At 39.6% G+C, this 14962-nt stretch overlaps 1 protein-coding gene across 7 annotated transcripts in view; it reads right to left on the bottom strand.

The window, feature by feature from the left end:
- LOC108429807 (immunoglobulin-like domain-containing receptor 2) overlaps nucleotides 1-13200 on the bottom strand; it is a 55050-nt gene extending 41850 nt beyond the window's left edge. For all 7 annotated transcript variants that reach the window (XM_037543631.1, XM_017701825.2, XM_017701826.2 and 4 more), the window contains exons 1-2: nucleotides 13037-13200; nucleotides 5123-5455 (exon numbers count right to left, since the gene is read on the bottom strand). In XM_037543631.1, the coding sequence (XP_037399528.1) occupies nucleotides 5123-5455; nucleotides 13037-13151 (448 nt within the window). In that variant the 5' untranslated portion in view covers nucleotides 13152-13200. The remainder of the gene's footprint in view (nucleotides 1-5122; nucleotides 5456-13036) is intronic.
- Nucleotides 13201-14962: the final 1762 nt, after the last annotated feature.

Raw genomic sequence — 14962 nt, 5'->3', positions numbered from 1 at the left:
AACAACAACACATGTCTTAGAGAGCAAAGTCAAGTGACTGCTGTTGGAGTGACAGAAAGCCGAAAGTGAACTGCTCAGTTTACAGCAGCGGCATGTTAACTGACATTGATGTTACACACAATAAATGAAATAAATGAAATAAAGACGAAATCTGTGAGAACACAAAGTCCAGTGACTGGTGTAAGAATGATGAGCAAAACCAAACATATTTTTTGGTGCATGTGGCCTGTTAGCTGTCGCTAAGCCACTGTTGTTCGTAGCTTCACTTATGATGTCTGTGCAGGTTTATGTACCAAAAACAATCACAATTATTTTCCATGAGAAATTTCCAATCTCTCTTTATTCCTTAGAATAAAACAGGCTGTTTTTGTAACCGTGTAAATCTGACCGATGTAAATGACCTCTGTTCTATATTGTGCCCCAGGCTTTAGAACTGGGCAGAGCTAAGGCTACAGACCACTGTTGTCGTGTCGTCAATTTGTAGTCGGGTCCATGCTGTTATGCCCATATTAGGAACGAATGAATAGGGTTTTCGAAAAATCGCCTCTAGCGCCCCCTGTGTTGAATACAAATGTTCAGAACCTGATACGTTTTGTCTTGTGGACATTTTTCTCTCGAACACCACTGGATCCTCTGAATTACGAGGTGGTTAAAGAGTTGAAATATGAATACTGCTACATTCATGTTCATGTAATTAGACTGACAGCCTCCTTAAGCCGGTTACAGTGGCAGTAAACATTTCCATGTTCAGACTCTGGGCGATGAAAAGGAGTCAGAATAACATCACCAGGTTTCCCTGCAGTTCCCTGTTCTTCACCTGATGCTCACTGAGACACCGTAGATCTCTCCTTTTAGCTGGATTTGAAAAGATCTACAAACGTACCTGCACTCAGGCTGATCCAGTACAGACTAATCACTGCTCACCGCTGATAAAGTGATTTAGCCGATTAGAGTATCCTCATTACTGTTTTAATGCTGGTAACATTTTACTGAGGACATTTTCTCAGGACATCTCTCAGGACATTCGTCCGCTTTTTGTTTGACTTTTCCCACTCCACCTAAAATGGCGCAGCAGTCACTTTCTGAACCACTGCCGCATTTAAGGTGGAACAGGAAACTTTGAACAAGCAGTCGACGAAAAAGAGGTTTGAAAGCCATGATATGAATGAAATGATAATTCACTATTTCCACTTAACAGCTGAGTAACTAACTTTTTTTTGCTGTTTCACTGAACTAACTACGGTGGAACGGGAATATTCAAACAAGAAGCTACAAAAAAGAAACTAAATTCAGCCTCTTAGTTTTAACAAGGGGAGTATTTTTGATGAGGAGTTTTAGCTAAACATCCCACCTAGAGGTTTTATTTATGGATATAAATACTGTAATTATGCGCTACAGTAGAACATTTTGATAAGGTAGCACAGCTCGCCTGAGCACCGGCTCAGCCCACCAGTTTAATGTAGTTTAGTGACATCAAATTGATGCGCAGTAGCTTTAGCTCACATGTAGCAATATTATTATTATTATAGCTCTTTAACAGCCTTGTAATTCAGAGGATCCAGAGGTATCTGGGAGAAAAATGTTCACAGGACAAAACGTATCGGGTTCTGAACATTTTTATTTAGCACAGGGGGCGATAGAGGCGACTTTTTGAAAACCCTATTCATTCTGGCCATAGAGAAATGGGGCTTAGACCCAGAGTTCCTAATATGTGCATAACAAGGAATACTGAATGACGTATACCTACTTTGACCTAAAGGCTGATTAGGCAGACATGTGTAAATGCGATGGACTCAACATCACAAAAACAATGAATGAACAAGCTGTTTTTGCAGCATATTTTTCATATATGAATCATAATGACAGGGGAAACTTTAACCATGTTTACAAACTAGATCAGGCTCTTATTTACAACAAAAGCAAGAAAAACTGGGGTTTCCATGATATGGACCCATCAAAAACTCATATCTGCGCTTTCAAAACAGCACATTTATTTTAATTACAGAATCATTTGTGGGGCTCTTTCTCAATTGAGAATGTTAGAAACGATAAATACGCAACTAACCACTTTAACCACCACCATGACCTCGTGTTCCATCTCTTGTTTACTCCACTCAGCCTAAAGTGTGTTCAGGGTAAGTCATATGTTCTCAGTTGGGCTAATCCTGAATGATTGACTTTTGAACCTCCCTCAAGGGAGCTCCACTCCACTCTCAAAAAACCGCAATGAACTTGGGATACCTCCAGAAACACTCATGGCTCAGAGGCATTGTTTTAGATGGAATGTGACTGTCAGCACTGTTTTAAATGTTGAGTCTGTTAAGCTTGTATTGGCGTGAATACACTAACAGGTCTCCATATAGACATTACGTCCTTGATGACAACTCTTTTTTTAACAGGTGGTGGATCAAAAGCAAAAGCTGTGGATCAAATCTTAAACTATCTAGTGATTAGTCACACAAGGCACTTAGCGCTAAACATACTGAACACCTTTCCGTGCACTATATTCAGCATTAACAAGGAAAACAAGACATGCAAGCAGGAGTCAATATTTCCTATAAATCCAAAATTGTACATTTTTGCCATGGTAGATTCTTTGGCCCTAGTGGACACTAGTGGAAAATTAGGCAAGAATAATTTACTGTATTAACACACTAACTTTCTCCTTTGCAAATCACCAGACCAGTTCAAATTTCACTCATTCAAATATTCAGCATTGCAAACAAAACATTTAGCAACTTTCACCCTTCCACAAGAGATCCAGATAATTCTGCCTTCAAATTCCTAATTCTGGCCATGTGATTCATTGGCTTGCTTGTCCAGCGCAAATTTTTATATCTGTCTACTCCAACGTGAATCGCTCCACTTTATGGGCTACTATGGCTAGCAGTCTCACACTGGTTAGATGGTCCATTAAGCTGTCTAAGCTTGGTTAACAATAAGTTCACCAAGAAATGGTGACATCACTCACAGTGACTGAAAAATATTCCTGCTAATTCACATGAGCTCATTCTGACCAGCAACAGTGGTCTTCATTCATAGTTCTCCACATTATCTAACAATATCAAAACAAACACATCATAAGCATAAGCATCTGGCTTTGTCTCCTTTAACACCTGTAAATCTCCAGATGAGCTACGACATGTGTATGTCCACACTGGCTGCAGTAAAATATATAATGCAAAACTGGAGCTTCTGTGTGTTAATGCTTTCTATCATTATATAAAAGAAGCAACGTGCTGCCTTTATTGTTGGATGCACTGCATTGTCTTTCACAGTTCAATTTGGTAAGCACTTATGATCGACTAAGTTTATGACAGTAACAATAAAATGCTGAAGCTCTGCAAACAACGATGATGTGTATAATCATTGAATCAGTTCATTTTGGCTTTGATAAATCAATTAATCAGGAATAAGAAAAGCAGCTAGTAGTCTGGCAGTAACCACAAAGACTAAGTATTTCACACCATCCACATCATTGCATTTGAGAAATTAAAAATATGAGGAATAATTCCTGTCTTGCCCAGTGTTGTAACACCCTAAAACACCTTATAATATCATATTTGCATTTGATCAAGACCAACAGATCTTCTGCGCTGCACTGAAAAACGCTATTTTAATCTATGTCAAAGGTGCAGTAACAATAAATGAACAAACCTACAAAATTTACATTGCAAGCTAAATATTATCATTTGATTCTACAAGAGCTTTGCCTTTCTATTCAAATGATTCCTCCTCTAATGATAAAGCGAAGACAGATGCAGTGTCCTAAATCATATTCACCACTCCTCATGCAGCTATAGCCCTGAGCATGATATCAGCACTTTCATCTCTCCACATGAAAACACAGATGAGTACTTTTAAAATCTCCACCATGGAGAACATCTTCCAAAAGCTGCACTTTCGGTGACCTAAAACATTGTTTTTGTGCAGGCAGGAAGCCAAAGCAAAGAGAAAGTGTGCTTTCAAAAAATGTAGATGAGCAGATCTGTAAGTATAATATGCAGTTTGTAACTTTTCACTACAGTTTTACTGCGGTTTAGTCACCATGCTGAGCGCTAATCAAAAACAAGATTCACTGCCAATATTTTTTTTTATTATTGAGGTTATCGATGTTGTCACAGTTGTTGCAGATTTGATGTTTCAGCCTTAGCATTGCATTTATTGTACTACAAAGGAGCTGAATGTTTAGCTAATGCTGGATTATTGGTTTAAAATGTCAGCCTTTTATTCACTTTACTGCATTTGTAATTATATACAGGAAAAAAGGTCCAATCTAGGTAATCTAGGTAGACCATCCCTATGTTTTAGAAACATTTATGTATCGGTATCAGCCAATATGTAAATGAAAAATATCGCCCCAGAATTCCTGTCACGTTGCATCTCCAATAAAAACACATTTTCAGCTTTGTTATATCTTAATCTTTACATCAAATGAATGCAACAATAACGTTGAAGGATGAGAAGAGAGGATTCAATGGCAGAAATAGCTGATTTTTTTTTTTAACTGGACTTAAAGTCTTAAACAAAAAGTGCTGACCATGTAAAATGTACATAACCCTCTGAGTGACAGGGTTATTATTAGGTTATTAGGAGTTGAGAGACTATGAATCAATTACTTTTTACACCTATGAAACTAATATGTAAGTTACGAAGTTATGAGAGTGAAGAACCTGAATCCATAAAAAGGTCCCTGAGAGTTGAACCCCTTAAAATCCCAGGCTTTTTACATACTAAGGCTTATTTTTCAGTAAATACGGGGACTTCAAGGCAAACTGGCTGAGCTATTCTTAGGTTATAGACGTGTGTGATAAGACACAGTACCTGTCCACTTAAGAGGTTAAGGGGTCAATTTTTGGAAATATTATGAGTGATTAACAATATTCTACTATCATTTATTCACAGCCACTGTGTTTCACCCTTCTATCAAAAGTTCTAGTAATGGCCGGAGAGCAATAGCCTTGGATGGAGAAAACCCCTAGAATTCACAATCAGCAGCAACAGTAAACTGATTACTCATTCCACTCATTTTATATCATTACACTAGCACTAGTGTGAGCACTTGGATTAGTATAACAGCAAGTTAGTAGCAACAACATTAGCAGTAATAGCGTTATATTACTGTTGATGATAGAGATGTCTCGGCCTTTGTAGTACTCGGCAAGGGTGAAGGAGGATCCTTGCCCAGAAGCGACGATGCGAACTGTTCGACTGCTGTCAGCGCAATCCACATAGGAGGAGGGACCCAGTTCAGAGCCCCTCACCCCCAGGTTCTCGGGGAAGCTGATGGCGTCTCGGGTGCGGTCCCGGCAGTAGGACTTGTACCACCACTGCACCACGGGCGCCTGAGTGGAGACGCTGGAGTACTGGCAGGGCAGAAGCACAGACTGGAAAAGCATGGCGAACCTGCGCTCATCCCGCACCGTCACCTGCACCGCCTCGCACCACGACACACCTGAGACACAGAACAAGAAAGAAAGAGATTAAGACAAGAGAGAAAAGCCAAGCCGGCTCCAGAATAGACAAACTGAGACTGTGAGTTTAATCTCCGGTAATACCACAGCCATCCATGGTCGTGAATCCAGAAGAGAACAATTGGTCACTCTCTACCCGGGTGGGTAGGATGACCCTTCTGCTCCCTTCATTGCTCAGTATTAGGCCTGTGCTGGTAACAAAGTCCTCCTATCAGTACAACCACGTAGAAAATAACAAGGGTAAGCAGCTAAAGCAGGTTTCGGGGAGATTTTGAGATGGACCCTTACATTGACGTGGCCTCAGAAGGAAAGAAAGTGAAGGAATGTGAGTTGAACCTTAACTTGTGAGTAGAACATAATAAAAGTGCAGTACAGTAAATGTTTAGTATGATAGAATGGCACTGCAAATGTCTCTCAGCCAGCATAGCTCAACAGTCATTGAGTTCACCAGCTGCGTTTCTAGAACATCTTATCTATGCTAGATGTAATAAATGTAGTATTAATGTAGGATATGACATCACCAAGCACGTTATGTGTGGAGATACTTGTGCCTTGCTGTTTCCATGTAATAAATCAATAAACAAACAAATTTTTAAACTCTGCGGTAAATGATTGTTTGTCACGTGGGGCTGTTTCCATGGTAACTCAATTAACTATCACTGGGCACAAGCCTCCTCAGCACAATGTCAGATAAAACAGAACAGGGAGCTAATTTTCTCCAAGCATGCTGAGCAGTCTGACAACAATGCATTAGCAGAAACTTGAATGGATGATGCTACCAAGCTGGAGGGCTGAAGGGCTTGGTAGCTTCACGTGTGATGAGGAGACCTAGCTATTTGGCAAATGACTAAACTGGTGAGAAACTTGAGTAAAAATTTACAACATTATAAAATTTAAAAAACAAAGGAAAAGAAAAGAAAACGGATATTTTGAAACAGGAATTTGAAAATGAATTGAAAATGACATGTCAAATGACATGTTTTATTGACATTTTTAAGTGAAAATAAGTTCATTCAACCTCTACAGAAAACACAAAACAAAACACAAAACAAAACACACTCACATTGATGCACATGGTGCATACTTACTGTTTATGTGCTAGATTTAAGAAAAAAACAATAAAATATAAAATGTGCCCTGTGGCAAAGTTATGGCACATTTTATATTTTACACTTTTTTCAAATATGATCAAATATTCAAACAGAAATAGCTATATTTTTCAGAAAAAAATATTTAAGCTCCCTGTAGATGACGTTAGCTTTCTTTCACTTAGAAAATCAAGCTTTTGCACACAAAACTGTATGCAACAGGTCAAAGGTCTGAAGCAACACTTCAACCTCGACTTGAAAATGTTTAGTTTAATTCAGTTTAAACTTTGTATATGTAGGACGGCTAAAGGAGAGAACAGAAAGCTCATTGGTGCGATGCGAAAAACTCAGTTCACTGACCATAATCACTGTTACTGTCTCATTCTGGCCTTTAACACCCCTCTTACTCACTGTCTGATAAGGCTGTAGAACCTCTACTTTACCGCTCTGCTCCTCAGCCTCCCCTCTGTTATCATTAGCCAGAGGACGATGATGCAGCAAATTACAGCACTGCTGAGAAGCGCTAATTATCACAGCGCTCGCAAACCGTCCGCACTCAGAAACAGCTCATTAGCCTGAAAGACTGCGGTTGGCTGCCCGAGGTTAAAAGCTGTTGATTTCTTCAGTGCGTAAATCTCTAAATATCGTAGATGGGCAAAAGAAAACTGCATAACTCTATATAAACACACACATCACAGTTCTGGCATTTGCATTAGAGTTCTGAAATTGCCGCCAAACATTATACGTTCTGTTCTATGCACATTTTTCCAAATTGTGTCACTGGGTCAGAGAGTGGCAGATATTTCCGCTCAGTACTCTGCTCTGGTTTTTCTATTACCCGCTCACAGGTCAGAGAATAGGATTAATTCTTATGATGTTTACTTTATGTCTGGACGAGACACCACATGCTTAATTTCATGAATTGTATAACATGTATACATACATTTTACAAGCAACCTAAGGCTCCTGTGCACTGAAATGCTATCACAAACTAAGTCTGTGACATCACTGTCACTAAACCCTGTCAACAATGACTTTAACTTAAAAAAGTAAGTAAATGAGTTGAAATGTTAAGTTCATTGAACTTAAAATAATAAGTTCCATGAACTCAGATTTCAGGTTTACCTGGTTATTTACCCTTTTGAGTTAAAAAGGTGCATTTTTTTTACAGTGTACTACTGAATTTTAACACTGTTACATAGAAACACCAATTTCCCCAAACTGTCCTACACTACAGCCAAAGCCATCTCACTACCACACTTAACAAAGCTTGTTGGTTCAGTTCAACAAACAAAGCAGTTTACATGAACCAGGGATGTACATTCCTGTGACGAGGAGGGATGAGGAGACGGATGCCTGTGCGGAGACAAGTGAGATTTATTATGGGCAAATCCAAAATAGTCCAGGTTCAGATGGCCAATACGGAGAGCAGGAGGGACAGACATGACAAAATGAACACAGAACTCCAAACAGATGAGAAATAAACAAAACTCTTCAAATAATACATACACTTCAAACAGTACATCCAACAAACATCAAACAAACAAAGACCAGCAAACAGAGGGTTTAAATACAACGAGGGACAGGTGGGAAACAGGTGGAAACAATCAGGGGTGGAGCCATGAAACAAGAGGGCAGGACTGAAAACCAAAACAGAAGCACATGGACAGGACTGGGCGGGGCCAATCGTTACAATTCCAACTAATTTTAATACTCGTGTAACCGTCAATGAATGGATAATCGCTCAACCGCAGGAAAAAGAAATGGTTGAGTAGCAGCTGCTGCTTCCTCAGATAAGCTAATGAACTAACAGAGCTAACCTTAACCAACACTGGTGGAGATCTGTCCTCTTCTTATTCTTCTCCTCCTAGCTTGTCAGAAAAATGTATTTCCACTGTTTCCGGGCCTAGCTAACAACAGCTAGTGTTCAGCCTTGTCAGGGATCGGCCAGCCGAGTCGAGCTGGCCGTGCCTTCTCATTCACATCCTTGATTAGAGTAGAAAAGTGTAGAGGAGGAAAGTGTAATGTACGAGTACGCAAATACGAGTAAACTGACCACATCTTACAATCCTGTTAAACACAAAATTGCCATTTCAATAAATTCTTGATCTGTATATTTTCTCTAACAAATACCTGAACAGTAATTTCATTATAGTCGAATCGAATGCATCTCATCTGGTTATCAGAGCATTCGAGTACCCGTACACATCCCTAGCACGTAGCAGTATTCATATTCCAGCTCCTCAACAGCATCTTAATACAAAAGAACTGACGGAACAAAAAGCAGGGCCAAACATATCATATAGAACACAGAGCTAGAGCTCCTAATATGGTGCTGGCTACAGAACGACGAACTTCAGAGGTCTATATATGCAGCAATATAACCACAATTGGGTATTTTGTCCATATTGCGAAGACTTACACACACTCCGCTGGGCTACCGTGCTTCTGATTGTCTAATAATCCTTCTCTCCTGGTGGGGGGGCTTAGGAAAACACACACGCCTAAAAACATCTGGGCTGGAAAGTCCAGTTTATGTGAGAGTGATGAACAGATATTCCTTCAACATGGGAGTTCATTAAGCTCCATCTGTCCTACATACAGAACTACGAGAGTACAGGCTGCACTTGATCTAACAGCAATTCCACTTGAATAAAATGTACTGGCAAAAGTAAGTGAACACATAAATAAGGTAATAACACAGTAATACATTTTCTCCAGATTTGTTTTTCAGCATATTTGTGACCTTACAGGTCCGGATGATCTACTACAAGCAGAGAGTCCACAAAATAACAGTTTAATGTATCAAAAAGAAACATAATTTAAAAGAGAATTCCACTCATTTTTAAATTTCTGCATAATTCTGTGGTTAAGATGTAACCCAAGTCACTCGGAGTGGTTTGATGTGAAGTGGTTAATTCTAGAGAAATGTACAGACTTTACAGGAGTAAGTTTAAGAACAAGTTATGATGACTACAACACAAATATAGCCATTTTCTTCACTATCCAAAACCACCAGTGAAGCTACACCTGTCTGCCGAGCTTTTATGAGTAATGCTGATGATGGTAAAATAGTCAAGTCATGAGTTTATTTATCAGTATTTTTCTACTGACTCAGATTTATTATGTTTGCAGTGTTGCACACAAACTCATACCACTGAGTACGGTAATGTAAACCCAACAAATCCATCTTAGAAGCTATGTAAACATGCAAATAGATATACTTCTATATCTACTCCCTCAAGCTTTACTCTAACTTATGTGTTATTACTTTTTATTTCTGCCTAATATCTATGTTTATGTGCCGGATCAATAAAGTTCTGTTTATCTATCTTCTTCTAATAGTGGTGAATTTTAAAACATACGTTTTTCTTGGGTTCTATGTTGTCTTAGTAAACCCTGCATTTACCCCTCTGCCATAAATGGATTAAAATATACAGACTAACATTTAACATGATAACTTTGTGAGATGTAGCTTTTAGAGGTGTTAAAGTCTTCACACATCTGGTTCCTATCACCACTGTTCACCACTGTGAACAATCTGGACTCTAAGCTTCTCTAGAACGGAGCTTTCCACACCAAACTACTCTGAATGACATCTAAAGCACTGACCTACGCAGACATTGTGAAAAAACTGGTGGAATTCCCCTTTAATGACAGAGAAAGAACCTGTGTTATTCAAAGACCTAGCAGAACACGCAGCAGGAGACAGAACAAACAACGGGAGTGGACGGTGGAAGACTGAAAAAAGAAGTCCTCCTCTTCTTTCCTTCCTCACGCGGGAGTTTCTTTCAGGGGTGTGCCGCGACAGAGCTTCCACGAAAAATTCTTTGGAAGTATTTTCTGGAAAAACATCCAGCAGCAGTGAGAGCCATGTTTATTACTTCTGTAGGAGGAACTTCAGAAGAGCCCTGGCAGAAATTTAAATAAAGTCCCTCCTACAAAGGCCTTTAGGTGAATAAGTGAGGAATGTTATTAGTTCCAGGGTTTTTACAGGAACAGAAAGGCAGACTGTAGTGGAGAAATCTCCCACAGACGGAGATGCAGGAGAGCCGCATTCCAATCGTGGTTTTATTATGTCGCGCTAGTTACGCTGAAAGAGAAAAGTGGAGGACGGCAGATGAGGAGATCATGTCTACTGAGCTAAAGCGAAGGGAGAGGTCAGGTGTAACTGCAGGCTCAGCTGTTTCACACTGATGGCCGGTGTGTGGAGCTTAGTCAGCTGCGCTTCAAGTGAACAGCACAAAACGACTAAGTCGAATTTCAACCTCAGTTCTTGGTCCATTTGTTAATAAAGGACTTGAGCGTGAACTAATTTGACTGTAAAAGGTCAAGACATTACATTAGATGTCACAAGACATGGGAACTCCACAGATTTCTCAAAGTTTTTACATAATTCAAGAAATTCACAGGCATGGCTGAATGTCAAAATCACTGTTTGATTTCCAAATGTGCTCCAAACACTAAAGAACATCATGGGGGAAAAAAAAAGCTTTTGCCATTTTTAATACATTTTCAAATGTATTCAATAAGGACAAAGTACATGTATGTCTTTTCCATATCGCTGCTGTCGGAAGAAAACCTTGTATCTCCATTTTTGTCATTTTTCAGTTTCTGCCATAATTTGAATATGCATGTTACTCTTTACATTATGTGTAAATTTCATGATGAATGGACCAAAACAAACGTCCCAAAATCACTTGGAAAAATGTCTGCTTCCATTGACTTACATCAAAAGTAAAGTATGTTTTTCCTTCTCCTGTAAAGTTTTTTTTTTTTGAAGATACAAGGTTTTCTTCCAACAACAGCGCTATGTAATGGTGCAATGTAGAGAAATGTACCACCTCAGACACTGTGGTGATGATAGCCAGATCACCAGAGCCTGTGATGTCTGCAATGCAAATGAACCTACATGTGTCTTCTTAGTTTTTATATGTAATGACGAAGAGGATAAAACAGCAGGAAATCAGGAGAAAAAGGTTTTCTTTGGCCTCAGTGTGCACTACTTTAACTATTTTGCTATACGTCACCCTGCATGTACCCCCCTGCCTTATTTGTAGTTTTGAAAAACACATTTTAGACCAAAGCCTGTTCTCATAACCCCCCAAAAACAATGTCTCAGGCATCGTGTACACTTTCGTGTAATAGCTTTTTGTGAGATTTTCAGACATTTGGTTCCTATCACCACCACTGTTAACCATTCTGACTGTGAGTTTCTCCAGAACAGAGCATCTCATATTAAACCAATCTGAATCACTTTACATCTTAAAGGTTCATATAAAATGGATTACATAGAAATTTGGAAAGATTATTGGAACTTCCCTTAAAAAAATCAGCATAATTAAGTCATTAAGATGTAAACAATGAATGACATGAAATGTTCCAGAGAAACTTCCAGAGTCAGAAGTCAGAAGCATAGTGGTGCTGATAGGAACCAGACATCTAAAAAGTTTAATACCTCTAAAAACTAAATCCCAAAGCACTATTACATGAAACGAACATGTGCCTGATGCCTTAGACATTGTTTTACAACATTTCTGAGGTGTTGGCTTCAAATGTATCCTTTAAACGCCATGCATGGTGGCGAGGTACATGCAGGGCGTTACACGGCATAAAAGTTCCAAAAAAAAACTCCCCCCCCCCCCCCCCCCCCCCAGATTTACTAGTGTTTTATCATTATAAACATCATCTATTAAATATGGATAGAAAATAAAATGAATGTGCTTGTGTTGCAGACACCATGACCTCTGGTTCCTATCACGTCTACTGAAAAGAAGCTCTGTAAGTTTTTCTACAATGAACCAATGAACCATTTCACATCAAATCACTCCGAATGACTCTGTTCACATCTCAACCACTGAATTATGGAGGAATTCTGGAAAATTGGTGGGATTCCCCTTCAAGCTCTTCAGTCGGAATACTGATTTCACATAGTGGCATTCAAGATAGAGACTAATAGAGGTGGATGAATAGTTACATGTACTAATTTAGGTTATATGTAATGCTGAGGACTAAAATCACTGCCCATATTATATATATATATATATATATATATATATATATATATTTTTTTTTTTTTTTTTTTTTTTTTTTTGGGTAAATATACTTTTTCTTGGGGTCGGCATTTCACAGAAGCAACAGTACTTCTACCTGTTTTGGGGTTTAGGCTACTCTACCCACCTCTGCATATCAGTAAAGACAGAGAATAAAGCCAAGAACAACACAAATACAGTCCCAGGCTACGGCGAACACTTTCCAGCTCACCCAGGACTCTTTCACAAACTGCTTCAACTTCGTTTTCGACTTAGTAGCAGACTAACTGTTTATAGCTGGGAAGAAAACCAAATTATTCGTTTTTTTTAGACCTGAAAACGACACCGCCTTAAGTGTGGTGTCCAGAGCTCAACCTGCCGCTAAGAGGAACAACCTGCTGTCCGGTAGCAGAGCTGAAAACTGCGGGGAGAACTTCTTTACCTGAGAGGAACATCAGCGCAGTCCACCATCTCAGGAGCGGAGGCATTTTAGGACTCGGCGCCTCAGAATCCGTGTAAAAGTTGTGGGCATGTTCCTCTTTCCTTCTTCGCCTCATTCTCCAGCTCCGTTATCGCTCTCAGGGCAGAGAGAGGCTGAGTGAGTAACGGGACTGAACCGCCTCTGAAGGAGGAGTGACGCCAGCACTCCTCCACTCTCACTCGGCTCCGTCACAAACGTCACCATGAAGGGCACTGTGGGGCTGTGTGAGCCGGTATAGCGCGACCTATCGAGTGTGCCTTATATAGGGCGTAGGGATGCGTTTGGGACTCGGCCTCGGTCAGCCTGCAGGCCCTAACCGTGTTAATCAGTGACAGACAGTAATGGATGTTCAAATAACTCCAGGCTACTTTTCTGCCCTCTACTCGGTCCGACTCTTCCCTTACTCTCTCTCTCACTCTCAACTGTCGCTAAATATGTTCATTTACATTCCAAAAATTCATCCTCAGTGGGCCATTAAAGTGTAAAACGTCCCGCATGCAGTGATTGAGATATAAACACTTAGAATATTTTTCATATTAAAAAACTTTCTTTACACTGGTGGTGAGAGGAATCAGGGTGATATATAATCGCCTTTTTTATTTACTATCCAGAATATTCAGCGTAATACACAGCAAAGTTGCTGTAAATCTAAAAAATAACTAACTGGGAACTATTTTCACTCAGCACGCTGCACCTCCACCATTAATGTAGCCTAAATGCATTTTAGGCCAAAAAATTCGGCCCCTTAGTTCCAGTGAAAGGAACTCTTAATGCTTCAGCACCAAGAGATTTTGGACGACTCTACAGCGCCAATGCTGGTGATGAAGAGAATTGGAATAAGACATTTGAGAAGAAGAAGCCATCTTCAGCTTCACAGGTTCTGTGAAAAATATGGTTTATTTTTGTTTTCCTTTATTTCATTCATGTTTGTGCCATTTCTATGCACTGTGTATTGCAAACCTGAAATGCAGAGTTAGGGTGCAGTGTACAGGCAGACATATCGAGCACATTCTGGGAGCTGAGTTTGTGCTTATAGTGGCTGGTGAAGAGTGCTGGCTCATAAAGCTGGTAATTAAACACACTTACACGGCTTAAACTCAGACTCTTTCCTTTATTACACACATCCTCCATCAGAATGTCCCTCGAACCAATTACAATGAAAAAGTCAACAGAACCAAAGAGTCAATTCCAAGCATTTCGACTCTCAGAAATTCTGAGTGACAGTCAGTGGCCAACAGTCGAACCCCCAAACAATTGACTCTTTTAGGATGTCCATCACTAATGTAAGGCAGTTTTCTGTGAATCAATCAGACACCTGCCCTGTGAATATATTTGCCACTCTAGAGGACTTATGTAGGTATAGAGTTTGAACATATGATGACAGCTATCAGCAGTGGTGGACAGTAACTAAGTAAATGTAATTAGTTTCTGTACTTAAGTAGTTTTTTTCTTGTATCTGTTTTTTACTGAAGTGTTTCCATTTTGGGCGACTTTCACTTCATTTCAGAGTCTAATATCTGACTTTTTACTCCGCTACACTTTGAGAAATCTGTCGGTCCTTTTGGTTTCTGTGTGTATAAAAATGTAACATGTCAAAACAAAAGAAGTGCAAAGCAAGAGCACCAATCAGGGCCCAGCGGTCACTTTGTTCTGAGCTTGTTTTGACCTGTTGGTCATACCGACCCAGTGCAGCACACGGTTCAACGTCAGCGCAGCAGTGTAAAAATTTGGGAGCACATGCGTCACCTAAATGATGAACTAACCTAACTTTGTGTAAACAGACCACAATATAGAAATATGTCCACATGTGCAGTCGTGACTGGCGTGTTTCTTTATTTCTGAATTCATACAAACACTTTCATTTTATAGTAAATTAGTTACAGTTAG

Source organism: Pygocentrus nattereri, chromosome 12, assembly GCF_015220715.1.
Source record: "Pygocentrus nattereri isolate fPygNat1 chromosome 12, fPygNat1.pri, whole genome shotgun sequence".
Lineage (NCBI taxonomy): Eukaryota > Metazoa > Chordata > Actinopteri > Characiformes > Serrasalmidae > Pygocentrus > Pygocentrus nattereri.
This window is presented reverse-complemented; position numbering and strand designations above follow the sequence as displayed.